Genomic DNA, 26,131 nt, shown 5'->3' on the forward strand with positions numbered 1-26,131 from the left:
TGTGTTCTCTGTATACTTACAAAATTATCTACCATTTAAAAATATAAAATCTTGTTGTATGCTTGGTGCACTCCATAATATCCCTCTGTTGCAGATGGTCATACGGTGTCCTTTTATGGGAAATTGTTAGTTTAGGTGAGTATCTAAATTTTATACTACAGAAATAATCTAGCCTTAGCCAAGCCAGGTTCTCAGTCTGTAAAAAAAAAAAAAAAAATCAAAACTGCTTTGCAACTGATTTTTTTTCTGTTTCATTCTGCTAAATTTTCTCTAGCTTCAGTGTGCTTGGATATGCAATTATCACATTTGCCATTCAGGTAACATTCTAAATGAGAAAACCATATTAACCATGTTTCCACTTCAAAACCTAGGTTGTATCTAAATATAAAATATAGCTTGTCACATGGCATATATGCCTCCAATATGTTTTGAATTTGATGGCTGGCTTTTCCTTAGCCTTCCTAAGTTTTAAATCAAGACTTCTATTTCAATGGCTTCTTGGTGGTGGAGGAGCAAACATCTCCTACAATATTTTTGAATGTTAATCTTCACAGCTCCTTTCTGCACACACCTGTATTCATCATGATACTGATGAACAGCCTCAAACTATTCAAAGTTACTGTTATATAGCCTTTATGTTTTGCCCTGGAATGTGCCCCATGGTCTGCTGCCAAGAGACACATAGGCTGAGGTGTACATTGTGAACTCTTGCTTTCTAATTTCTTCCTAGCTTTACTTACTAAACAGTTTGTGCTAGATATGGATAGGAACTAACACGCTGCAGTGCGGAAAATCACGAGTCTTAAGCAACCAAATATCTGCAAAAAGCTGGCAAAACCAGCTTGACAGTAATAGCTCCATGAGTCCTTACCAGATCTTGTTAATACCATGCTAATGAAGGAAAGATTTGCCTATTACCATCAAGAGTATTGCAAAGCTAGTTCAAATACAAGCAGATGCAGGCCCTCAGGCTTGTAGAGAAATATAGGCCAGTCCCACAGATGATAAAAATTTATATTTACTTTTATTTTGTTCCATGCATTAAGCAGAATGGAAACATAAACAACAAAAATGCAGCTGCAAAACATTTCCTGGGATTGGGTGTCAGTCATTTTTGTTTTCATTTCTGCTAAGAAATTAAACTGTTTTTAATTAAAAACCCCTTGTGTTCATGACAATTACTAAACTCTCCTTTAGGAGGAACACCATATTGTGGAATGACATGTGCAGAACTCTATGAAAAACTGCCTCAAGGGTACAGACTGGAAAAGCCTCTCAACTGTGATGATGAAGTGTAAGTAACTGCCTCACCACAAAAAAAACCAACAAAACAGAGTAACACAGGATCTGCTATAGGAAATATATGATTTCTACAAGAACCTAATAAACCAAACATTTTTTCCAGAAAAACAGAAACTACATTTTTCTAAAAAGCATTTTTAAAGGGGTGCATAAGTGGAAATAATTATGTAAGTCCTTTTATAACTACCACTCACTATCATTTGCCATGGACCCTTTCCCAAGCTCTCTGCTCCTGACAGATATCCTGTTCTTTACATGTCTGTCCAGTCTTCAGCACCAAGAGAGCTTTCTGATTATTCCAGAGAAAAAGAAAATTCTATTCAGACAGTAACCAGCTGTGCAAAATGTAATTCCAGCTATATATGAGTCTATTTTCTTTTGAAAAATGGAATGTGCATCATCTTCCAATAAACATGAATTTGTAGCTTTTGTCTATGTATCTAAACTATCAAATGTTGGTGTTTGACTTTTAAAGGTATGACTTAATGAGACAGTGCTGGAGAGAGAAACCATATGAAAGACCATCATTTGCTCAGATACTGGTGTCACTGAACAGGATGTTAGAAGAAAGGAAGGTAATCCCTAGAAAAGACATAGGCCGTGAATAATTTCAATATAGTTGGTGATTCTTGAGGTAGCACACATTGCATCACACTCTTTCTATTTCCTTCCCAGACCTATGTGAACACTACCCTATACGAGAAGTTTACTTACGCAGGCATTGATTGCTCCGCTGAAGAAGCTGCTTAAGACAGAAGAAATCTTCATCCATGACATATTGAAAAAACCCAAAACTCAGTCTGCTGGAGCCCAAAATGTGATGTGCTGTGTAGAACTGTGTATAGCTCTAACTGTATATAATACAGTGATACTGTTTCACTACAGATATGTATGTGTATATCACACAGTAACCTCTGCCTCCACAGGCTGCAGGAGTGTATATACTGTTCAGAGTAGGAATAGAATCAAGTCGTGAAATATGCCATTTCATATGCAGGGTTTTCTTTTTTTTCCTAGTCTGTAGATATAGTGTATACATACATATTCTAATACATTAGGTATTGCCATCTTAGATATTTTTGATACTTTTGAAGAGCTACTGATAGTAAATGGGGATATTACTGCAGTATTTTGTAGACATCTCATTGTGATTCAAACAAAAATGCTAAGCTCAACGCAACAATGGGAATTGCAAGCAGATGTCAATCCAGTATGCTCATCAAGGATAATTAATTATTAAGACTCCTCTTTGAATGTAGGAGTGAGCTAGTGGAAATAATCTGCTGTGAAATTCTATTGACACTTGTAAGATAGAAGGCATGCTGTGGTTCTTTCATTGTCCAGTTTAACAGTCAGTGTTTGCCTGGATGCAAAATAAGCATATATTTTGAAGTGTTTAATGCTATTGGGGGCAGTCATACAGCAATTATCATGAAACATAGAACTGAGAAACTTACTATGTATTGTAAAACACTTTTTTACAATTAGCCTGGTTATACATGGGGCTTATTCAATTTGTATTTAATAATTTCACTGCATAATTATAAATTACTATCTACTACGTACAAGCAGGGCTTGCTTACCTTTGCTTATTTTATCACTTATGCAGGCTGTATTCTGGTATAGCCTCTTAAAAATACTGTACTGAAGTGCTTCAAAACAATGATGTTTGGCCTGTCAGAAAGGTCTTCTAGTCCTTAGGACAGAAAAATAGAATTAGGATTGGCCTGAGATTCTGGTATCAAGTCAGCCATGTGGAATCCTGTAGACTTACCCTATTAAAACTTCACTTACCAGCTAACCTCATGCTTTGCACATATGTTCCCCCCATACCCCACCCCATAACTTACGAGCTCATAACCGACCACCAGACCACAGGGACTTCCTGTTTTGGCGGATCAGGTCACCTCCCCCAAGACTTGGAGGAAGATGCTAGAGAGAGTAAGAAAAGAAGGCTTCCCCTTCTAATACTCTGTGAGTATAACCTTGGTTGCAAGGCAGAGATATAACAGCAGAAATATAATGTTACTATAAAGTAACATTACTGGAATATGCCAGGCTGACTCAAATAGAAGCACCAAGAGCCTTATTAAAAGGCACTAAGTCAACAAAAGAGGGCGCTGAGATCACTCGTGTGGTCCTGAGCTAAGCAGAACTTGCACTGTAAGAACAGGTGGCAGATGTAAACCAGAATTTTACAGAGAGCACACAGATTCACTGGAGCAAGAAACATCTCTAAAATGGAAAAGAGAAAGAAATTCCACCATATTTTTTAGGAAAAAGCCACTCAGACAGCCTCTTCTGAAGCACGGGCATTGCATTTTGCAGTCCAAGCAGGTTCCTACATGTCGGTGAGGTGAATAGGAGCAGACCTCTCTAGGCAGATCAGCAAAGCTAGCTACCAACTTCTGTTAGAACTGCTCTGCTTTCTGTGCAGAATTTTTCACGTGTCCAAAACAGCTCATTGTCTCACACATTCCTAACAAGCAGACATAACTGACTATTCTGCTACTTGATGTGAATCCCTTCTTCTGTGGCAAACTTCTACCTGGACCAAAACGCCACATAAGGAAAGAATCAGTGTCATTCTTTTACCCAACAAATCTTAGTATTGTCTGCATTTATGTGCTCAAATCATACTGTAAATTTAGCTGAAGGGCATTTAAGTATTCTTATAAATGTTCTTCATATTTCATCTAACATTGTGGCACACATTAGATTTCTAAACAGCTGAAAAGATTTTTAAAAAAAAAACTGCTATTTTGAAAATACACAAAAAAACACAATAACTCAAATACACAACTTTAGATGTATCTATTCAGTCTATACATCAGAGAACTATAGGTATTAGAAATACTAACTAGCTCTGTCAAAGTCTCAGGTAGACTAGTTGGTTCTATACTTGCAATGTGCGCTAGGTGTCCCAGGTTCAGTAGCTAGATTTTACTGCATGTTTTCCAGGGCTGGAAAGCCTGATTTATGGCAGTAGGTAGAACACAAAAGTCTTCAGCTTAACCATTAGCAGGTTTTTATGTTCTGCCTTTCACAGCACATTACATTAATTCCCAAATCACCTCCTTCCCAAGTGTGTTCTATTTGTTTCTGTGCTGTGAATAGCATAAGGCTACCAGTGCCAACAGTTTTCCATTATTTCAAACACTCAGTGTCCTAACATTCTTCATACACCTCTATTTACATCTGCTGATATCTAGGCATGACTTCAGAGTTATCATCAGCTATTCCCCATGTTGTCTTTCAGTATTGCAGCATCAGTTTTCCCATATTCTCTCAGCTACCAAGCTCATACTCAGTACAAGTTTTGGTTTAGGAAAGAAAAGAATAATTTCAGATAAGTGGAGCTGGCCATGTTTTGAGGAGCATGTGACACAGAACAACAGGTAACTGCTTATGATGAACTGTTATCTACAGTTTGAAAAGAAATGATCAGTCATGTGATCAGAGAAAACAGAGAGAGAAAGAAGAGAAAGGCAGAAGAGAAAGGCAGAAGGCCTCGATACAACTTCTCCTAAGCCTTTTCCCTCACCATTCTCAACTTCCATTTAGCACAACAGCTCTGATTGTTCAACAGTCTGAGTGCAGACAAAACTTAAACTCCTTAATATGTCTAGATCTCAAGAGCTACAAAAGAACACAATGTGCTTGACAGGAAAGCTAAGAAAGGATCTGAGAACAGACATCACTGGCTAATGTAATGCAGGGTTGACTAGGTGACACTGTGAGGGCAGAGTTAACAAAAACTCCAAATAAGCACCTTTATCCTCATTAGAATAGCTGAAAAGTAAGGTATGACTACCCTTTGTGGTGTCTAAATTCAGATGATCCATTTAATGGCTGCAATTCTCCCACTCTTCAGTAATGGAAAAGTATACACACAACTGGTGTTAAATAATGGGAATATTTAATTCTTACTTCTCTGTGGATAGATTTTGTCTGACACAACTTCAAGGTCAAACACAGGCCCTCTCCACTACCTAAAATATAATGGTCAGGCATTTCTGAAACCAAAATACAAATTGTTAACTATTACATATATCTCATCAAAACATGTAAGTACCTGGTGGGAGGAAGTAAGGCAGATGAAAGTAACCTCTTCTCAACAGCACCCAGTGGCAAGATGAGAAGCAGTGAGCATAAACAGAAATCTAGGAAGTTCCAGTAAGGATGGTCAAGCAACGGAAGAGGTTTCGCAGAGTCTCCACCTTCAGAGATATTCAAAAACTGACTGGCCACTACAGACAAATAGACCAGATGATCTCCCCAGGTGCCTTCCAACCCCAGCTATACTGCAGTCCTGTGAACTTTGCAAGACGGGGGAAGGAAAATGCAGAATGTAAACAGAGACCCAGCTAAAGAGAATGAGCAGTTAAATTACGCAGACATAGCTCAGCCGTGGTCAAACACAAGTGTTCCCCCTTACTACCAATTCCCTCCCTGTGAGGATATACTACATTCCCTGCTCCCAACACACAATTTTGCATTTCCCCAAGTCACATACAACCATCCCCATGTGTAAGGCAACTAGTTTGACACAGGGAAATGTTGATTACAGAACAGTTGAAACAAAACAAAACAAATTGTTCCAATCTGTGCTTCAAAGCCCTCAATCAAGTAAACCTAGTGTGATGTTTCCTTATAATACTTCAGAGCTCTTTCACATATTCACTTAATAGCACCACATGACACAGGTGGTGGCATTCTCACCATAGAAGCTAACACTTTTAGGAAGTCCCTCTAAACAGTGGAGGTCCAATCAGATCACAACAGTCTCTCACATCTCAAAACCATAAGCTAAATTTCCAGCTCCTGGCAAGTAAGTACCATGGAGCCACTCACCACCACATCCTGCTTGGTGTGACGGAAAGCATAATCAGGGAAAAAACAAAACAGGAAAACCCATTGGTTGAGATAATAACAATTGAATAATTCAAATAAAGTACAATATAATACTAAAGGACATAACAAGGACAGAAGTATAGAACTAAGGGAAAAACCAAAGCAAAACAAACCCCCAGAAATAAAACAGCAGTGCTGCACAATACAATTGCTCACCACTTGCCAACTGATACCCAGCCTGACCCAAGCAGTGATCTAGCCCTTCCAGGTGACTCTCCCCAGTTTATATACTGGGCATGATGTGCTGTGGTATGGAATACCTCTTTGGCTAGTTTGGATCAGGTGTCCTGTCTGCTTCCTGCTGGCTTCTTGTGCCCTCCCTCACTGACAGAGCATGAGATTGAATTGTCCCTGATCAGGGTGCTACTGAGCAACAGCTATCACCATTGTTCTCAAACTGCAACCAAGACTCAGCGCTGCACCAAAGAAATCTTCCCTGTGAGGGTGGTGAGGCACTGGCTCAGGTTGCCCAGAGAAGTTGTGGCTGCTCCATCCCTGGAAAAGTTCAAGGCCAGGTTGGACGGGGCTTGGGCAACATGGTCTAGTGGAAGGTTGGGTTGGAACTAGATGAGATTTAAGGTCCATTCTATGATTCTATCCCAACCCAAACTAGAACATTATATCATTGATGTATGTGGGCAAAAGTATGCTTATGGCGCCCAGCAGAGAGATGACAGCAATATGACAGAGCTAAGTCACTGTTCCAATTATTAACTGCTCTTATGTTAACACCAGGTTTCAGTTTTGCTGAAATTTCATTACTTTCAGCATCAAAATACTGTTTATTTTGACACAGTTGCAAAAAAGTATCTAAAATTATTTTACTTACTGTGCAAGGTATTATATGTATTTGGTTTTAATAATTCCATAATTCAGTAACTTCAAGAAGTTACCAAGAAGAAAAGTCAGATGTTTCAGGTTCCTTAGAGGGCCTCAGAGGTACCAGTTTGATCCCTGCTAACAATGTCCTGGATGAACACCATAGGTTTCCCTGCAGAACAGGTCCTACAGAGTAGATATTTGTACGTTTTCTTAGTTTTACTCTAAGCAAAATAAAGGCAATTGTCACTAAAAGGACCTACATTCAAACCTGGGAGGATCATAAGTAAAGAAAGCAAGTTTGTAAAGAACATGTCAAAGCCCCTTCTCAAAGCTGTAGCAGGGCCCATATGGAGGACTGTTCTGTTAATACAGGAAGAAGTATTCTAACAGCCATTGCCTATCAGTATCTCACAGAACAGGACATGGGCCCAGGTTCTTTCATGCTCAAGAAGCAGCTCAAGTGATTTTTAACCTTCAACACAGATTTCGTCATGCAGCATAATTCTTCAGGGTACATCCGAGAACTCAGATTTTTACATTACTGAGTTACTCATACACAGTCCTCAGTCAGGACTGTTTTTCACTTACCACTTTCAGCTTTTTTTGGCTAATCAGTGCAAGTATAACTTCAGCTGAGAGCTAGTGTTATACAAAAAATGTGGTCAATTCTTATATTTCCTTCATAGAAAGATAAGTGGCAACAGACTTTAAAATCCTTCTCTCTGAAGGTAGCAGATGCTGACTCCTACCTTATGCAGGAGACAGGTGATTATATCTCAAAGTATAGTCCAGTGAAAGTATTTTCTTCTTGAAACTTTCTGGGAACCTTTGTAAGTCAGCGAAACTTGCTGCTTTTACAGTTGAAAAGCTTAATCGAGGCTTAACTTAAAGTGACAAGCTGATTCTGCCCCAGAAAAGGTCACATTTCTACTTTTACACCTTTTTGTGTCTATTAGTATATTAAACATGACTAAGTTTGTTTTCTTTCTCTCCAAAAACAGATGGAGAGGTAGAGAGAAGCAGAAAGTGAATGGGGAAAAGGATACAATCTCAAACTTTAATCACACTGCAGAAACTTGAGTTTTATTTCAGAGGCGGAACAAGGTGAAATCAAAAAGTTATATCCACAACTTGAAATAAAAGTACTTTCACTTACTGAAAATTATAGTTTTCAGCTACACAGAGTTGTGAGGACGATTACAGAATTACTTCTGACAAAAAAAAAACCCAAAAAAACAAAGACCTGTTTAACACCAGAATTTACTCTCTTACTCATCTTCCTTGCACGTGTTTTTTGCATTAGTGTTTTTGCCTTCCTGCAAACCTTAAGCATCAGAAGTACAGTCAGGTTTCTCCATTAGATTTTCACTTCTTTACATCAGAAAAATAATTGGTATTGAAACATTACAGAGCAGCGAGCCAAGCTGAGGTTGACTTTTTTCCACCCACATCTTGTTCCTCCAGAGCCACAATAATCACTGTTTTCTCATTCTATTATCCTCTCTGACCTTCCAAAGGATTAGTTCCATACAAGCCATTGCATTTTCACTGGAATTATAACCAACTAGAAAAGAACAACAACAACAAAAAGATTATTTTGTGCTAGATTATTTACTTATTTATAGAAGAATGGTAGCTTTGCCTCTTAAGGTGAACAGTTGTTGAACATGCTAAGACAATCCTTGGTATTTGACAGGTTTTGGTGCAACTTCCTGCTACCAGGATTCAAGGTATAATCACATGCTTCTAGCAATTAAGTATTGTTCAGCAATGTTCAGTTTATCACCACATCCTCCAGCTCCAATATCCAAAGGGGCCTGGATTACCAGCCTAGAGTTACTACCCAGAGTAAATTCCAGTGTCCAACACTGCTGCCTTTGGAAAACCAGCTTTCCCAAGTCATGTACTTTCAAATCAGAAGTTGAAAGATTAACATGTGATAAGCTGATTTTGCAACTAGATGGTAAATTTCTGCCTTAGTTAAAAGACAACCTACTTGTTCTGATCTACTGAAATCCACCACAAAATCTGAACAGAATAAAGGATTTAAATGATATATCCTTAAAACAGCCATTTAATAAAGTTAACTTACAAGTTTATGCATTTTATGGAATTCCCATAACTTAGTTACTGTAATAACAGGAATTACAGTATAAAGGTTTTAATGAATTCTGGCTGGGGAAAAAATGTGGTACTCATCTGAACAAGAAATGCATACAATCCTCTCATTAGTTGGCACTTACTATAGGCATCAGAATACCCTCTCTAAAATTAAAACAATACAAGGCTGGCTGCCAGGTTAATGGCAATTAACTACTGAAAGTTCCGAGCATTCCCTGCTGAAAGCCAAAGCTACATGTTGAGATTTCCCTGCAACTTCAGGATAGGTGGAGAACAGACCTACTATATTCAGCCATCATCTTCATAAGCAAAAGTCTGACAGTGTCAAATTTTCACATGGACTAGTTTGAATGCATACCTCAATGCCTATACGAACTGATGAAGGCAAATCTAAATCCTGTACGGTTTCAATTTTACTCACCATTTAGAAAATAAAAGTTTTAATAAAGGTACTGAAGGTATGAGATAAACAGGTTTGGGATAGCATCTGGTTATTCAGAAACCAGAATAGCTGTGGAAGAAATGACAGCATACAGATGCTCCATCTTCGGCAACATTCAAGGCCTGGTTGTACATAGCCTTGGGCCACACAGTCTAGTGTGAGACATCCCTGACCATGATAGGGGGGTTGGAATTAGATGATTTTAAGATCTTTTCCAACCCTAACTATTATATGATTCTATAGAGATCAGCATTTTCATTTGAAGGTGGCACAATCCCCTCCTCGTTTTATGTTTCTGAGCTAGTGGCTCAAAAAGAAAAAGGTACTGCTTCTTTGCACTACAGCACTGAATTACTGCAGACTCCACATCTACCAATTCCATAACCACTTCGGGCAGGGGAGAAAACCTCAAAATAGTAAGTTAATAATAAATAATAAAATAATAAATAATTCTTAGATTTAACTGAGGTGTTTCATTCCCCAGAGAAGCAGAGGACTTAAATGCTATTACAACAAGAGATGACTCAAAAATACAAGCTTCTAGCTTTCTCTGGTAAAACTGAAATGCCAGTGATTTGAGTTAATTCTTCACATGCAGGAGTCTAGACTCAGAAACAGAGTTTTTCAGACATTTAGACATGTCATTGCAATTCAGGTATCTTCTGGCTTAAAGCAGTGCAGTCAAAGCAAGCTAAATCACCAGAGACCTACTGCTTTCTGACAGCAAAGGGTGTTTCTTTCTAATAATCCCTAGTTTACAAAGAATACAAATCCAGACTTGAAATTTTTAACATCTAATACAAAACTAATACAAACCAATGTCGTGGTTTAAACCAAGTCCCCCAACTCCCGGAGAGTTAGGGAGGAAAATCCAAAGAATGTAGCCCCCACGGATTGAGATAAGAGCGGTTTAATAGCTAAGGCATAACACAATCATAATGATACAGCCAATAACAAGCGAAAAGAATACAACACCCCACCAGCCACCGACCCATAACTCACTCCACCCTGCCTGGCCGAGCACCACGTGCTCCCTCCTCCATTTTCCTCCAGAGCTCCACCCCTCCTGCTCTCTCTCTCCCAGTATGCATCCTGGGCATCACGTGCTATGGTCTCTCCCAGTATGCATCCTGGGCATCACGTGCTATGGTATGGAATACCTCATTGGCTAGCCTGGGTCAGGTGTCCTGTCTTTCCTTCCTCCCGGCCTCCTGTCCTCCACCTGGCTGGAGCATGTGCTCAGAAAAAGCCTTGAACAAAAACACCCCCAAAACATACTTGCTATCAGCAACTGTTCCCAGCCCAGAAGTCAAAACACAGCACTGCACCAGCTACAAGAAGGAGAAAAATGACTGCCACGGCTGAACCCATGACAACCAGCACAAAGCAGCAGCACAAACTGATAAAAACAGAGGGGGTGGAAGTCATGAGTCAGGACTTTTCAGGTTTGGGTTTTTTTTTCCTAGACATGGCAGCTACATAGCTCTATAGTTAAAGTTTGGATTTTAGCTCAGTGGTGATCAACAAAGAATGATTAAATCCAAACATAAGCAGAAAAGTCTGCTAAAGGCAAAATTTTTACTATTTGAGATAGCCATCTTATAATCTGTAGAAATAGCTTTTGACATTCTTCTTACCCTCACCAGAGAGGTGTGCATCAGCCTGCAAGAGCAAAGGAAGTCAAGGGATATATGCTTTGACAGGCAGATCCAGCTACTCCACTGGGTATCAAATGCCACCAAGTTTTGCTCAGTGTGACCATTTATATATTCCCTGGGCAGTGAAGGTATGTTAGCAGAATAGAATATTATTTTTTATCTGGAAGGCTTCACTGATAAAAGCAAACATGAATCTGCCAGTTTATTTGAACAAATTGAGTATCTAAAATCAGATTAAAAAATCCTTTAGAATGGCATGGCTAATGTAAAATATATTTGTCAAATGCAATGCTTCATAAGTATTATATGTATGCTGGAAAACAGGTCTATTGATTTTTCTTGAGTGCAGCAAATAAATTTGCTTTAATTTTACTACTGAAAATCCAAGCTGAAGAGCTCCTGTATCAGTCTCAATAAGCAAGTGAATCCTGACATAGACTCATCACGCTACTTTCAGAATTATAATCATGTCCCTTTGCAAGTGAAAGAAACTGGAATATTTTTGTATAAGCCTTTGACAAGAATGAGTGAGAGGTTTTATACTACTCAGTTGCCATCCAGGGTTAAATCACACCATACCATTCAGGTATATCCTCTGCTTTTGCTACACAATTGAACTAAAGATATCCAAGAAAAAGCCTTAAATGACAGCCAGTGTATTATCTTTTCAGTTTTCTGGATAATTCCTGCCTCCCATTTCATGAGGCAATATATTGATTGCTTAATAAGAACCCAAGTTCTTACCATCATCTTGATGAATTCTCTTGAGGTAATCAGCTGTCAGACTTCCAAGTGTTCTTTTGTGAGGCAAGCCTAGTGGATGAGGAAACACTACTGATGTGTCCACTACCATGTCATGAATTAGCTGAAAAAGAGCACAGGTCACAGTAATGATTACACATCCAGTTACAGTCTTGCACATCCTTTATTTATTTATTTAAAAAAGGATAAAATCCTATCTAGTATCTAAAGTACTTTCCTTTCTCAATAATATGCCCAAACTAACCCTTGAGCCCCAAATGCAACATCATCTGTCCTGTGTGCCACTTTCTATTAGAGAATGGCAAACTGTGGAGCAAAAAGCTGTGGAAAATTAATCCTTTGTAGTGATTTCTTTACAATGCATTGACATTTATTCACCAGTTATATATGCACTGTATATGTACAGTGAACATGATTCATTCTGGTTTTAGAGTGCCACTACCATACTGCAAAATCTCACTTGCATCGGCCTTTAGATGTCAGTAGCAGGGAAGCCTACTAAGGCTAAAGTCTAATTCCTTCATTAGTAATATCACAGAATGGTTGAAGTTGGAAGGGACCTCTGGAAGCCATCTTGTCCAAACCGCCTCTCAAGCAGGACGTCCAAGAGCCTGCTGCCCAGCAACATGTCCAGATGGCTTTCAGGCATCTCCAAAAGAGACGACTCCACAACCTCTCTGGATAACCTGTGTCAGTGCTTGGTCACTCTCATAGTGAAAAACTGCTTCCTGATGTTCAGAGGGAACCTCCTGTATTTGAGTCTGTGCCTGCTGCCTTAGGCCCTGGCACTGAGCACCACAGGAAAAAACTTGGCTTAGTGTTGGTCACATCCTTAGAATCACAGAATAGTTAGGTTTGGAAAGGACCTTAAGATCATCTAGTTCCAATCTCCCTGCCATGGGCAGGGACACCTCAAAGTAGACCATGTCTCCCAAGGCTCTGTCCAGCCTGGTCTTGAGCACTGCCAGGGATGGAGCATTTACCACTTTTTTGGGCAACCTGTTCCAGTGCCTCACCACAAGAGCCTTCCTGAGCACACGGCTATGTTTCTCATGGAATATTGCTTCCTTTGATATTTAATAGCATAATCCACATATTTCTGGCACCTAAGGTAACTACTTGACAGGCAACATAATTGTTTACAGCAATTCTAAGAGAATACCTTAGTGTTACTTGAATTGTCACTGCCTTTCATGCACTGGGTGTCATGAGTTCAGAAAGATCAGAAAAATACAAATCTAGGTTTCTGTGAACCCAGAAATAAAGACAATATTATTCAATAGTGATGTATGGTTCCATAATTAGAAGCATAAAACAGCAAAGTAGGAAGCCAAAATGTGAATATCTTCATCATAGTGTATTTTGTATAGACATCTCTTCCTGATACGAAATACTTTTCATATAGCTATCATTTATCAAGTACATTTAATTCTTTTTTTCATACCCATTGATCTGCTGAAATTCAACATTTTTATTTTTTAAATTAGAACACAGTAAAAACAACTAGTCACCTCCTAAAACTGGCATCGAAACTGGCTACTTTACCTTGAGAACAAAAAAGTCATTTTCCAAGTTGTGTCCAATTAAAATTGTATCCACACTGAACAGGTTTAGCAGTACTGCCTGTACAGCCCGAAGAGTTGTCGTGGTATTTTTCAGATCATTCTCTTTTACTCCAGAGAGTCTAAAAAAAGATTTAAAGAGTTTCATTGATAGAAATACTAAGAAATACCTATAACTAGGTTTGCAGTGGTCATTTCCCCAGGATCTAAAGTTAACTCTGGCCAGTTTTAAAAAAAACTAAACATAAATCACATGGTGTTGAAGTCAATGTGAAACATTTTTTCTTTCTCTTCCTTTTCACCTACATAGTATAAGATAAACTAAGGTAAATGATATTAACTTAGCTCTACCACTACAAGTGACTAAACATGTTTAAGCATGGACCGAAAGACAGGGCTCTAAGCAAGCAAATAATGTGTTCCTATTTCAACACCAATACATAGATTCTCCTCCAAATTTCTTTACAGTGAGGCTCAAAACCTGTGTTTCTTCACTGAGCTGTTGCAGGACTTCAGAGAACTAACAGGAATCAAAAGGGTGTCTTTCAGGTCTCAATGACAAAACCTAATAGGAAGAACAAATACACGAGATCTACACAAAATACAGAGAAATCTTATGCTGTACACTCTGATGACTTCAGTGCATGGCTTATGACTATTGCTTTTTTTATGAAAAAACACAAATGAAATTTGCATTTACTTCTGTCACCTTAAAAAATTGAGCAAGTTCTGAGACATTTAACTTTTTTTTTTTTGGTCAGAATTGGAAAAAAGGTCTTTCAATGTGAAAAGAAAAAAAAAAAGTAGAACTAGGCAAAGACAAAAATCACTCTTAATTGAGCCTGTAACAACAAAAGCCTCATTGGTGATTGAAGGTCTTTGGTTATGTTACTAGAAACAGACATTTGAGAGAAGCATGTTTCTTCTCATATAGTTAGCTGCCCATTTATTAAGTCTAATCCTGAAGTATTATAGAGTAAGTAGCATACCTTCTATCGCAGTCCACAACTTTACCATCTGGTTTAACAAATACATCATACACAACCTGTAGTTTAGGATCAACCACTGTGACTCTAGTTAGTTCCAAGCCATGGGTTGTGTAACACTAAGGAAAAAGTACATTTAATGAGCATTTACACAGCAATGTTTCCTTATATTATGCAAGCTGGTAGCCTGTTGTGCTTTATGAACAAGTCAACAGATCCAAATAATTTTGCCCACTGAATACTAAACACTGAAGGTCAGTCTTGTAGGATGACTAGTCACACTGAAAGGTCTAGTTAGAGTTCTGCAGGCCTAGGAGACTTCAGTGCCAAACTACAACAACTAGGAAATTGCTTTATAAAACAGCAATATAATTTTCTATAGGCTGACCCAAAGCTTTTAGGTTGCGCATACCATCTCGCAGTTCAGAGCGTATACATCATGGGTTCCATCAAGAGGTGGTGATTTAATTAATGTCTTCATGAAGCCTTCCAATTTCTCCCTTCTCCCATCATGAACATGAAGCTGCAAAGTTTCCATTGGTATATTAAGTGCAAGTTTACTAGACATATCTTACACAAATTGCCAGAACATTTGTTTCTCTAAGAGACTCAGGAGCGTATATGTAATACTTCTTGTCAGCATTTGGCACATAATATAGTGAACACTAATAAGTAAACCTAAAAAGCTTGTACCAAGTTATTAACACTGAGCCATACCTTTCTATAAAATCAAAGGAGCAGACAGTGAGATACTGCTTTATGTAAATCTTCTTAGAATGTTATTCCTACCTTTGCAATCTGACATCCAGGAGACCCAACTACTCTCTCACAACAGCTATAACGTTTTTCCACACCACCGGGTACTGACAGAAAGAAAAGTTGGGAGTTGAGCAGTAGTAGCAGCAACAAGCAGTGGAAAAAACAAATCAGTATCCTCACTCGGTCTCTCAAGTTTCCTTTCCATTTTCTCCTGAAACAGCACTGTGGAAAACAGCAAGTGCTACCTATGCCAAGATGACAGACTCTGCATTGTTCCCTCCCAATATAAGGTTTTCGTAAAAAAGAAATACCAATAAATAAGAAAGAGAAAGTTGCACTATGTTCTAGAAGGTTCTCTGTGAGTGGCATATTTAATACAGATTCTGAGTATTTAAAGTGTCTCAAAAAATATGACAAGGTTCTCTTAGAAGTCAGTGCAAGGCCACCTTTTTCCCCACGCAGTTTTATTGATATCAGCTTTCCTAACGTTACAGCATATTCGGAGAAAACAGGCTTTACTAACTAGACACATTCCCAGAATGTCAGAATGTACCTCAGCTGAAGCTTGTGGGGAAAAAAATTTCCTACTGTGATCTTGTTCAGCTTTGACAGGAGATGTCATAACATTAAACAGCTTCCGTAAAGACTGAATGGCAAGGACACCTACCTCTTTGTTTCAATACTCCACCAGAATGATAGTTGCATTCCTCTTTACGTTTATGTGTTCCCGAAGAAGTAACAGCATATGTTTCACCACACCTACAGCAGACCCTTTTGAAAGCTAAAAAACACTCCAACAAACAAAAAACTAATAAGCAGAGTGTATTTCCTAGGTGGCTTGCCATGAAGCTAAAAAAATGCTGAAGTATAAAAGAAGTTTCATGAACAGTAAGTGAGAAAACAGAATATCAATATACAAGAAGCCTCTCAAGATTAACCATGTATCAAGAAAAAGTTCCTCTATAGCACAACAAGAAATTCAAGTTTACCTACAAGTTTAATTACTATGTTGGAAAAAAAAAATTAAAAAAAAGACATGTGAAGACTCATGGTTTAGCTTTGAAAATATGTGAATTCATGTGCAGTCTAGGCACTAAATATGGAACACGGGCATAATGTATAATTTTATACCCATGTATTTTACTGTCCTATGAACAACTGATTGAAATTTAATTTTGTTGCAGTCTACTAGGCACTTACCATTACATCCAGCATTTTTTACACCAGTAAGAATAGCACTACCATTTTTTCCAGGATGCTGTCGAGGGAAGTTACATTCGTTCAACTGTTCATTAGTCAGAAGATACTTTTTTAAGAGTTCATATAGAGCACCACCTGTAAGTGCTAAAAAACAACCCAAACCAACCAAACACCAAAACATAAAAACATAAAGTTTAAGCAATATTAAAACAACTAGCACTTAAACACACTAGTACTTCCAAAATAAAAGCAAAATTACAAGTTGTCCACTATAGTTTACACACAAAATATATATGCTTGTAACTCAGAGCAATTAGAGATGACTAGAGGTGAAGCATTATTCAAAGTAGACACTATATAGGCATGATGATTCATTAGCTATCCCAGAAAGGCTAGATATGCAGTACTAAAAAACACTGTCTTCCCAAAAGTTCCAACATTTTCCCCCTAGGAAAGAGTTTTCAGTTATAAACAGGGAATTGTGTACGAAATCCTTGAAGTGGCAAATAGATAAAGTTTGACCAAAACCAGAACAATATTTTCATGCTGAAATAAGCCCATTTATAGGCTGCAGTGGAGAACTGACATTTTACTTCCCCTTTCTTTACCTTTTTCTTCCTCTGACTGTAGGGATCCAGTACCACTGGAAGACCGGCTGTTATTAGATTGCCCTGAACACAGGAAATCATGTCTTTAGTATTTCTTCTCAATTTCAGATTTCTTGCTAATATCCTAAGCAAATATTTATAAATCAAGCCACCAATTTATTTCAGTGATATATTTCTATAAAAGCATTTAAAGATACAGAAATATTTTTAGTGAAGTTGAACTAAATAATGCTTTACAGACATTTGTCTGCTGTTCTAATTTCTACACTTAGAGCCCATCGAAAAAAAAAATTAATTGAATGGAAAACTACCAAGATCTCTTAGCTTTTTGAGAGTCTTCACCGCAAGATTCAGGTACATCTTTTTATTGCCAAAGCGATCATAAATAGATTGTTCTTCCATTAGGGCCTACATTAAAAATAAAAAAAATAAAAATTAAAAAATAGACATTTAGTGAGCACTCTATGTTCTACAAAAAGCACTGCCATTAAAATCTAAGACTGCTAACCTAGAGATAGTTACACATGCAAATAGTGTCCTAAATCTGAAGTGCAACAGGAGACACAAAGTCAGATAGATTTAAAGTCCTGCTCAGAAAGGAAGACACTACGATGAAAGGCATTGTTACCAAATAGGATCTACAGAGTATTTTACAAACCCACGTGAATATTAGAGCTCTGTTTGATGTAGCGAAGATGCTGAGTGCTATCACTGCATATATCAGAAGTATTTTAAGTAGGAGTACAAGAGAAAGTCTTAAATCTATATAATTCAATTATGAGACCATTATTGGAATCTAATTAATTTATCACAGGGATTGACGAGGTGAACCTTTTGGTCTATAAATACAGTCGTAGCAAAAGAAAAAAGAAAATAAAGGATCTGATTGCAGAATTCTGTCTAGCAGACGTAAAAAATGTATGATCCATTGGGTGAAAGCTAAAGCTACCAAGATTCAGGTTAGAAAGAAAACCCATATTTTTTCACAGCCAGGGTAATGAACTATTGGAACAAGTTTTCTGCGCATGTGGCAGTTAAGAAGACAAATTCAGCACCTATAAAGCAAAGATCTGTGGGGGAAAATCAGTGCTTCAACTCAGAATTTAAATCTAATCCCTAGGAGGATTTGAGCACTCTTAGGGTAACCACCCCTACTGGTAAATATTCCCTGGCTAAAGACAGCTTTTTCTAATACTGCATCAAAGGTGGCATTATTTTTAGGTCAAGAAAGCTCTCCTTAATTTTCTTCTGCAAAACTGTAAGCAACAGAAATGAGAGGAAGGCCCAGCACCTTTTAGTGAGGAACAAGCATGCTCAAAATAAGGAGTACATGCATTAATCCTCTGGCGAAGAAAAAAAAAATCTTCTTCCTTGGTTTTATTTTACTGTTAACATTACCTGGTAACAAAAAGTGAAGCTTATTTCAGGCATAAACAGTGCCTTCTAACAGTCACCACAGCATGTACAATTCACAAGTTACAACCTCTAAGCAAAGAAAAGGGGAAAACAGATGAATCTGGAAATTATCACAGGAGGAAATTCTTCACTGTGAGGGTGAGGGTGGCAAGTCACTGACACAGACTGCCCAGAGAAGTTGTGGCTCCCCCAACCCTGGAAGTGTTCAAGGCCAGACCAGCCAGGGCTTGGGCAACATGGTGTAGGGAAGGTGTCCCTGCCCACGGCAGAGTTGCTGGAATAAGTGGTCTTAAGGGGTCCTGCCAACTCAAACCATTCTATAATTCTATGAAGTTAAAGGGAAGGTAAAAGAAACATTACCTTGTGAGAATGAAAATCAGGCATACCAAGATGTGCTACATAATACAGAGAACACAGTAACAGCAGAGTAGTATCATGTGATGTTTTCCAAGCTTCCATTCAAAGTATAATTAAAAACACTCACAGAGTCTTATCAGCACACCTCCATAAATTCTTTTGACTTTCAGCTTGCAAGAAATTTAGATCACCTAAATGTTAAGCTTGGGAAATTTGTGCATGTCAGGCAATATCTGCTGGGAGTAGTACTTGGTGTGGTGTAAACAGAAAAGACAAGATCAAAGGCTCAAAATGGTTCACCCATGTTTTCCTTCTGTTCTGAATAAATCTCAAATCCATTATTACATTCCGGGAAGCTTTCACTATTTACAAGATTTTTATGTTGCAGTAGCAGAAGTTTTTCTTTTTTAATACCAAAATGGCATGTCTTATTAAAAGCTAATTAACAGCGGTAAAGACAAATACTTTTGCTTAGAGGAAAGTGACTGATAACAGTGTCAAGTGTAAGACTGAGTACATTTTAACTTCTGCTTACTGAAATATTTTACTTTAAAAAAATTAACCAAATAAAAAGAACCCCACCAACACATTGTGCAAGATAAAACTGTTGACTTAATTCAGTTGAAGATTTGTATAGGAAGAACTATAAACCATAACAAACCTTGTTAACAGCCTCATTCACTGTGCTACATGTTTTGACACATTCTGTAAGAAAGCAAGTGAAATATCGCTGTCTTGTCTCTTGTGGTACTTTGCATCTTGATTCAGGAACAGAAGGCCTTTTCCAATTAAAAACCTCAAAAAAAAACAAACAAAAAAACCCAAATCTTATGGTAGTGTGGTCAATATGTAGGAAATAACCCCCAAAAGTAAAATTAATTCAGCCATATTTTTTGTCCATCCTCAGAGGAAAAACCCTAAGTAAAAATCAAACACTGCTGAATAGCTATTCAGAAAACTAGAGTTGCACAATACAGGGAGCCGAGAACTACCATCAGAAATAGTAACTATAGAGATTTTCCCTACTTGAACTAAACAAATCAGTCTTCTCCTCAAGGTTATAGCAGATATTAAAACTATTTAATTTCTTTTTTTTCCTTAGAGAAAGTTCATTTTTTTTCAGCAAGAACTAGTAGTTCAGTTATGACTGGAGTCATGTTCTCCATCTGGTCTTTATTTCAGACAGTACTTCACTCAGAGCATGAACAAAAAACCCAATAAATATGACTGGGGAAAAAAAAAAGAATTATTTTTAGGAATCTATAGCCTTTGTAAGATAATGCAATGTAAAATCTTTGTATATCACATTTTGCTTATTTTAAAGTAACACAAAATTTATCACAGAAAATCACACTCAACAATCTGCCTTACATTAGGCTAATTATAGTACTGTCACACCCAAAAAAGTCCAAAAAGTTACAAAAATGCACTGTGTACCAAACATAGTAATTTAAGTCATATGTCTATATCACATTTCTTTGCTAAGAAAGATCTTTTAAGAGCAGCATTTAAGTGTGTGCTGCTACCAAGGAGACGGAGAGCTTTCCGTACAGGGAACAAACGCAGAACCACTGTCACAACTTAGCCTCATTGTTATTGGGGCACAGAGTATTCTATTTAGGAAACCAGGTACATACTGGAGAACAGAAGCTTGCTGGCTGAAGTCCTGCATGATGCTGCTGCCAAGGAGATGCTTTGAAAAGCACCATTTTATTTTTGTTAGATACCTAATATGCACATACACAAACCCAGAGTTAATATTCAAGTAGTTCCAAAGTTAACACACTGCTTCTTAAAATGGAATTTTGCTATCAGATTGAGCATGCTGCTCCTGAAAGGAAAATGCTAAGCTGAAACAGCTTAGGGGTGGTGGAGGTGGGCTTAAAGAATTATACCCTCTATCAACATTGCCACCTAAAGCACTGTAAAAACAGAAAAAGTGAAGGCCACACAAGTGCTGTATCTGAAATTTCATGGTAGATACCTCCACTCCAAACTGACTTTTCACCTCCCATTAGTGTTAGCTGCTCTTGTCAGCAGCTTGTTTACCTGCATCTGGAACCAGCTCCAAGTACTACTTGGTACAGCTTTTACCAGAAGAGTTGATGAGACATTTGCTCTAATTTCAGAATAGTTTTTCAATTAGATTACAAAACCCTGCCAACCTCAAGTTCAGCACATTTTATGCTGATCCTCAGTTTACTACAAAATCATAACTCACATCAAATTTTGCCATGTGTGCAATTCTCTTTTGCCCAGGAACATTTACTTTGTTTTCTAACAAACTGAGAGCTTCATTTCTTCCGTGGGCCTATTAAAAACAAGAATAGACTATTTAGACCAAATCTTATGAAGCTGCAAACTTCAGCAATATTCTCATGACCGATTCACTCTGATGTTTCCGGATATACAGTCAAAAACTCACCAGGAAAAATTACAATTCCATCAACATTAGACAGTTATTTTACATTCAGAACACAATACTTTGAACCTGAGGCAGTGGTACTCAGTGTAGCTACATTTGTTAATAATAACAGGAGACTACTGAATAGTTAACTGCCTCTAAAGCTTTGCTTATTACAGCAAAAGTAACAGAAACAGAAACCCATTTAGCAGGGAACTATTCAGAGCAATTTTCTACTTCAGGAAGCAGAGATCACCCATTGTTAAACTAGAGAATCATTAAGTGTTTCTTATGATTCTGTCTACTGGTCATGAAGTTTCAAATATTTAGCCATTACTAACACACATTTTTGGAAAGAGTACTTGAACTTGACTAGATATCACATCCTGCCCTAATAAGCTCAGAAAAAAAAACCAAAACAAAACAACCCAGCCACTGAAAGAAAAAAAATTATACCTGCTTATTATGGTCCTTCTTTTGTGCTTCTCTTTCAAACTCGTCAAAAATTCTTCGACACTCCTCTAAAGGATCATCTGGCTCGGAGAGCCCTGTGTCCTCCCCACTGGCTTCTGCTTCCTCGGTGGATGAACCCAGCCCAATTTCTTTCTTATTTAAGTAATAAGTTGAACAAGGGTATGCATCTTTTTCACTATCATTACCCCCACTTTCTTCTATACTCTGTTCTTTCTCTGTATTTATAATTTCCTCATAAGGTCTTCCAATTGCAGTTCCGTCTTTTGATGAGTGACCAGTACACAAGGGAGACTCTCTTACTCTTCTGCTCTTCACACAGACTTCATTAGTAGTACTCTCCTGAAATACTTTGACCAATATATTCGTTTTTGTATTTCCTTGCTTCAGAATTCCCTTCTCCATGCTTGCCTCAGTAGAAGCAGCTGAAGACATATATTTGTCCTCACTGTAAGTAAGGGCATGTCTTTCCCCCAGACTCTTCAATATACCAGTGTTTACATCAGGCAAACAAATTTTGCTTGCTTTTGGAGAAACATTGCCTAGTTTTCCAAGCTTATTTAAACTTTTGCTGGTTTTCTGCAAAGTAATTTCCTCAGATTTATCTTCTCTATTCCAAAGAATGTCTGCTATGATATCATCATGTAATTTTCCTGCACATGTTACAGCAGCCAGTTCTTTGTCCCTGTTAGCATTTCTACAGTTCTTTCTTATTCTTGGCTTTTTATTAGGAACTTCTGATGGCAGATCAATGACAAGTTCACTTACATTATCAGAGTCTGAAAGCTCAAATTCAGGTTTCACTGGGAAAGAGTTTCTTGGCATCTTTGTAATTGCACATCCACTCTTAAATGGAGGCATCTTTGAGTTCCCACCCCTATTTCCACATGGTGGAATGGTTGGGTTAAACTGCTGTTTAGCATTTTCATCCTCATTTGCTTCAGAAGGGAGACCTGCAAAATAATTTTGAAGATTATATTAAACAATCGTTTCCTTAGGAAAAAGTGTTTTTCTGTAAGATACTTTTCAAGGGTTAAATTGTTTCTAATCATTTAATCAGGAATACTGTATTGTGAGAACTCCTTCTGTTCCTTGACTTGATTCTTGACTGAACCAACTGCTAATTTAATCATTTTGAGTTTCTGTAAATCATCTGCCTCTCTTTGAGGAAAGACATAGCTATGACCTTAAATTAAGTCATCCTAAACAGCAATCTACAGATTTCAGCTGAGGAAAAAAGAAATAAACTATTTTATTAATCACGCACAAGATTACAAGTCTGTGTCCCAAATACCCAGCAATATTTCAAGTCAGGCATATTCACAATTTTGCAAAAACTTTGAACAGCCTCAGAAATCGAATTTCCAGCTGCAGATTTAAGTGACTGACCACTATCATTTTAGCTTTTACAGGCTGTGGAGTGCATAACAAAACTCAGCCTGATACTTTCTCAAACATCCTCAAACAGATATTCTGGCAAATCACAAAATGCAGTGGTTACTGCTCTCCCAGAATTTTATGACTTTAAGAGACCCTGTCATCCATGAGAACTGCTAGTATCAATTGTGTATTTTAACAAAAATGTTATTTACACTGTCATTTAAAAACAAGTCACCATTTGATTTCAACAGTGATTGTATCAGTAATGACAAAACACTTCAGGGAAATACTAGAAAGTCACATTTTGTTAGTGAATGGGATCCTTTGCAGGTTACTCAAAATAGGTAGTTTTGACATTAACACGATAACAATACACTAACACGGGGCAGTATCACAAAGCCTCACTACCCTGTTGCTCTGGGTTAACCCTGCCTGGCAGCTGCAGCCCATGCAGCTGCTCTCACCCAGTGGGATGGCAGAGAGAATCAGAAGGGTAAAGTGAGAAAACTTGTGGGTTGGTATCAAGACAGTTTACTAGGTAAAGCAAAGGTGTGCACACAAGCAAAGCAAAGTGAGGAATTAATGCACTAGTTCCCATTGGCTGGGAACAACACCCATTCCAGGTGTTTAGCCACTTCCAGGAAAGCAGGGCTTCATCATGCCTAACTATTACTTCAAATGTCTCTTCTTCCTCTTTCCCCAGGTATTATTGCCACACACAACATCATATGGTTTGGACTATCCCTTTGGTTAACCTGGGTCAGCTTTCTTGGATGTGACCCTTACCAACTTCTCACCCACCTCTGGCCTACTTGCTGGAAAGGCACCATGAGAAACAGAGAAGCTCTTGAAGCTGTGCAAACACTCTTCAGCAATAACAAACATGGGTGTGTTGTGAACACTGTCTGGGACCTTAGCACCATACAGAGTTGCAAAGAAAACTCACTCCATCCCAGACAAAACCAGTACATCTTACTACCTCAAAGAAATACTCTGAGCCACTATCACAGAACCCCAAGGGTTGGAAGGGACCTCGAAAGATCATCTAGTCCAATGCCCCTGCAAGAGCAGGGAAACTAGAGTACATCACACAGGAACTTGTTCAGGCGGGCCTTGAATATCTCCAACGTAGGAGACTCCACAACCTCCCTGGGCAACCTGTTCCAGTGGTCTTATCAGAATTGTTATTGCCAGAAAAATATATCTCAGAAAAGTAATGCTTCCACACCTTTTATACACGTGAGGTACTATTCAGACTATGCAGTAAGCCATCTTGTAGGATTTTTCTTTGACTAACTAGACCCTAAGTGAACCTTTGGGGCTCAAGCTTACAAGAATTTGCAGAATAAAGAAGAAATTGCATTAAATGACAGATGCTGGTCACTTGAAAGTAAGCACCTATGGACAGCCTTCAACAAGTTCCATCATGCAGCACAGCTACCTGCAAGATCAGCAAGTGGAATTCAGGAAGGGAATGATCCCACACCAGTGGTGGTTTTCTTTCTTTTTCTTCCTGACTGCCACAAATATTAGTAACCATTGAATTATCCCAGTATCTTTTCAAGGCTGCAGTTCTTTGTGCTCAAGGGCAGAACTCTTTGAGAAAGAAAATACCACCACATTACCGTTTACAGTGAACTGTGAAAACCAATTTCCCATGTTGTGGAAATTAAGTTCCTGCTTCATTGAAAGAGTGAATACAGAGAGAGGGAATCTGTACTATGACTGAAGTTTTGGCATTCCTGAGCTGTGAAGGCAGAAAATCGGTTGTACCTTCTTAAAAGCCACATTAAGAGACACTTCGAGTCTCTTTGGTTCTCTGGACTACCTACTAGCTAGTAACTCTTACCTAGCAGAAATGAATGTAACCTACATCAAACCATTATGAAATAAGACCAGCCCAGTTCAAAGTAATCAGAAAGCAACTACTTACAAAGTAGCTGCTGGTAGCTGATTACAAAGTAATCAGAAAGCAGAATCAGGTTGTTTTTTCCATTAACATAGGTTGCTAGTATTTTAGTATTGCTAAATTCTGTAATTTTAGCACTCAGCCCTTGCCTCTCATGCCCATTTGGCTTTATTGAAAACAGTTTGAAAACAGTGTTCCTGCTGATGAGATCTAGCTTACTGTCCTGTGAAAACACTCAGCCATAAGAGGAACACAACAATCATCAGGAAAGCTGGCTACAAATGTTATTACTCATCATGCTTAAGAAGAAAATGGAGCATGATGGGAGAGGCATACTCCCCTCATTGAAGTTTCAGTAGAAAATTCCAGAATGATGTGCAAAGCAGGCCCTTTGCAGATTGCCAATCTGGAAGCAAAGCAAGTACCTTAATGAAGATTAAAACCAACCAACATTACAACTTCACTCCAATACAAAGGCTAAGGGTCACACCACATGAAGGACAAGTGACATCCTCCTCCCAGCAAAGGGAAGAAGTCACCAGTTTTACCTGTAGTATCACACACCAATTATCCTACCAAGTCCAGCTTCCTGAAGCCCAACCCCAAACCCAAGTTTATAACCTAATGCTAGTATCCACACTGCTGTTGGTCAAGTTGGGAGGTTTAATTAATTACTTTTCACAGTCTCCTAAGAGCAAGACCGTGATGACCTCTTATCACGCCATTTCACTCTTCAGCTCTCACACACGGCACTACAGTGCTCTATTTAACCATCCCAAACGGCAGGAACGAGGCCAGCCCACACCTCGCCACTACCTGGAAAGCGGCATGCCGTCAGACCGGGTGGATCCCAGCTCCCCCTGGTGAGGCACGCCTCGCCATCCTCACGCTGCCGGCCGGCGGAGCCGGGCTGCTGCGCGGCGCGGGGCGACTCCCTGCGCTGGGCAGCCCTGTGGGGATTTCTCCTGCGAGGGTTGCTGCTGCGAGGCCGCTGGGCGGGGCCGCGGCTGAAGGAGTGACGCGGAACGCCGAAGCAGCCGGCGGGCCGCATCCGCGCC

At 38.6% G+C, this 26,131-nt stretch overlaps 2 protein-coding genes across 2 annotated transcripts in view; one reads left to right on the forward strand and one right to left on the reverse strand.

The window, feature by feature from the left end:
- Positions 1–3,106, forward strand: part of TEK (TEK receptor tyrosine kinase) — a 40,368-nt gene extending 37,262 nt beyond the window's left edge. The window contains exons 20-23 of the mRNA XM_031054242.2: positions 95–135; positions 1,198–1,294; positions 1,778–1,877; positions 1,978–3,106. Of these exons, the coding sequence (XP_030910102.1) occupies positions 95–135; positions 1,198–1,294; positions 1,778–1,877; positions 1,978–2,052 (313 nt within the window). The 3' untranslated portion in view covers positions 2,053–3,106. The remainder of the gene's footprint in view (positions 1–94; positions 136–1,197; positions 1,295–1,777; positions 1,878–1,977) is intronic.
- LOC115947418 (uncharacterized) lies at positions 1–26,124 on the reverse strand. Its single transcript, XM_031054177.1, has 15 exons — positions 25,890–26,124; positions 21,770–22,737; positions 21,131–21,220; positions 19,571–19,705; positions 17,448–17,544; positions 17,137–17,199; positions 16,529–16,672; positions 15,996–16,109; positions 15,359–15,432; positions 14,982–15,092; positions 14,573–14,688; positions 13,567–13,705; positions 12,004–12,124; positions 2,886–2,998; positions 1–196 (listed from the first exon to the last, which is right to left on the reverse strand). Exons 1-14 carry the CDS (start codon positions 26,122–26,124, stop codon positions 2,904–2,906), a joined length of 2,502 nt encoding a protein of 833 aa, XP_030910037.1. The 3' UTR covers positions 1–196; positions 2,886–2,903.
- Between the last annotated feature and the right edge of the window lie 7 nt (positions 26,125–26,131).

This window comes from Melopsittacus undulatus, chromosome Z (assembly GCF_012275295.1).
Source record: "Melopsittacus undulatus isolate bMelUnd1 chromosome Z, bMelUnd1.mat.Z, whole genome shotgun sequence".
Classification (NCBI taxonomy): Eukaryota; Metazoa; Chordata; class Aves; order Psittaciformes; family Psittaculidae; genus Melopsittacus; species Melopsittacus undulatus.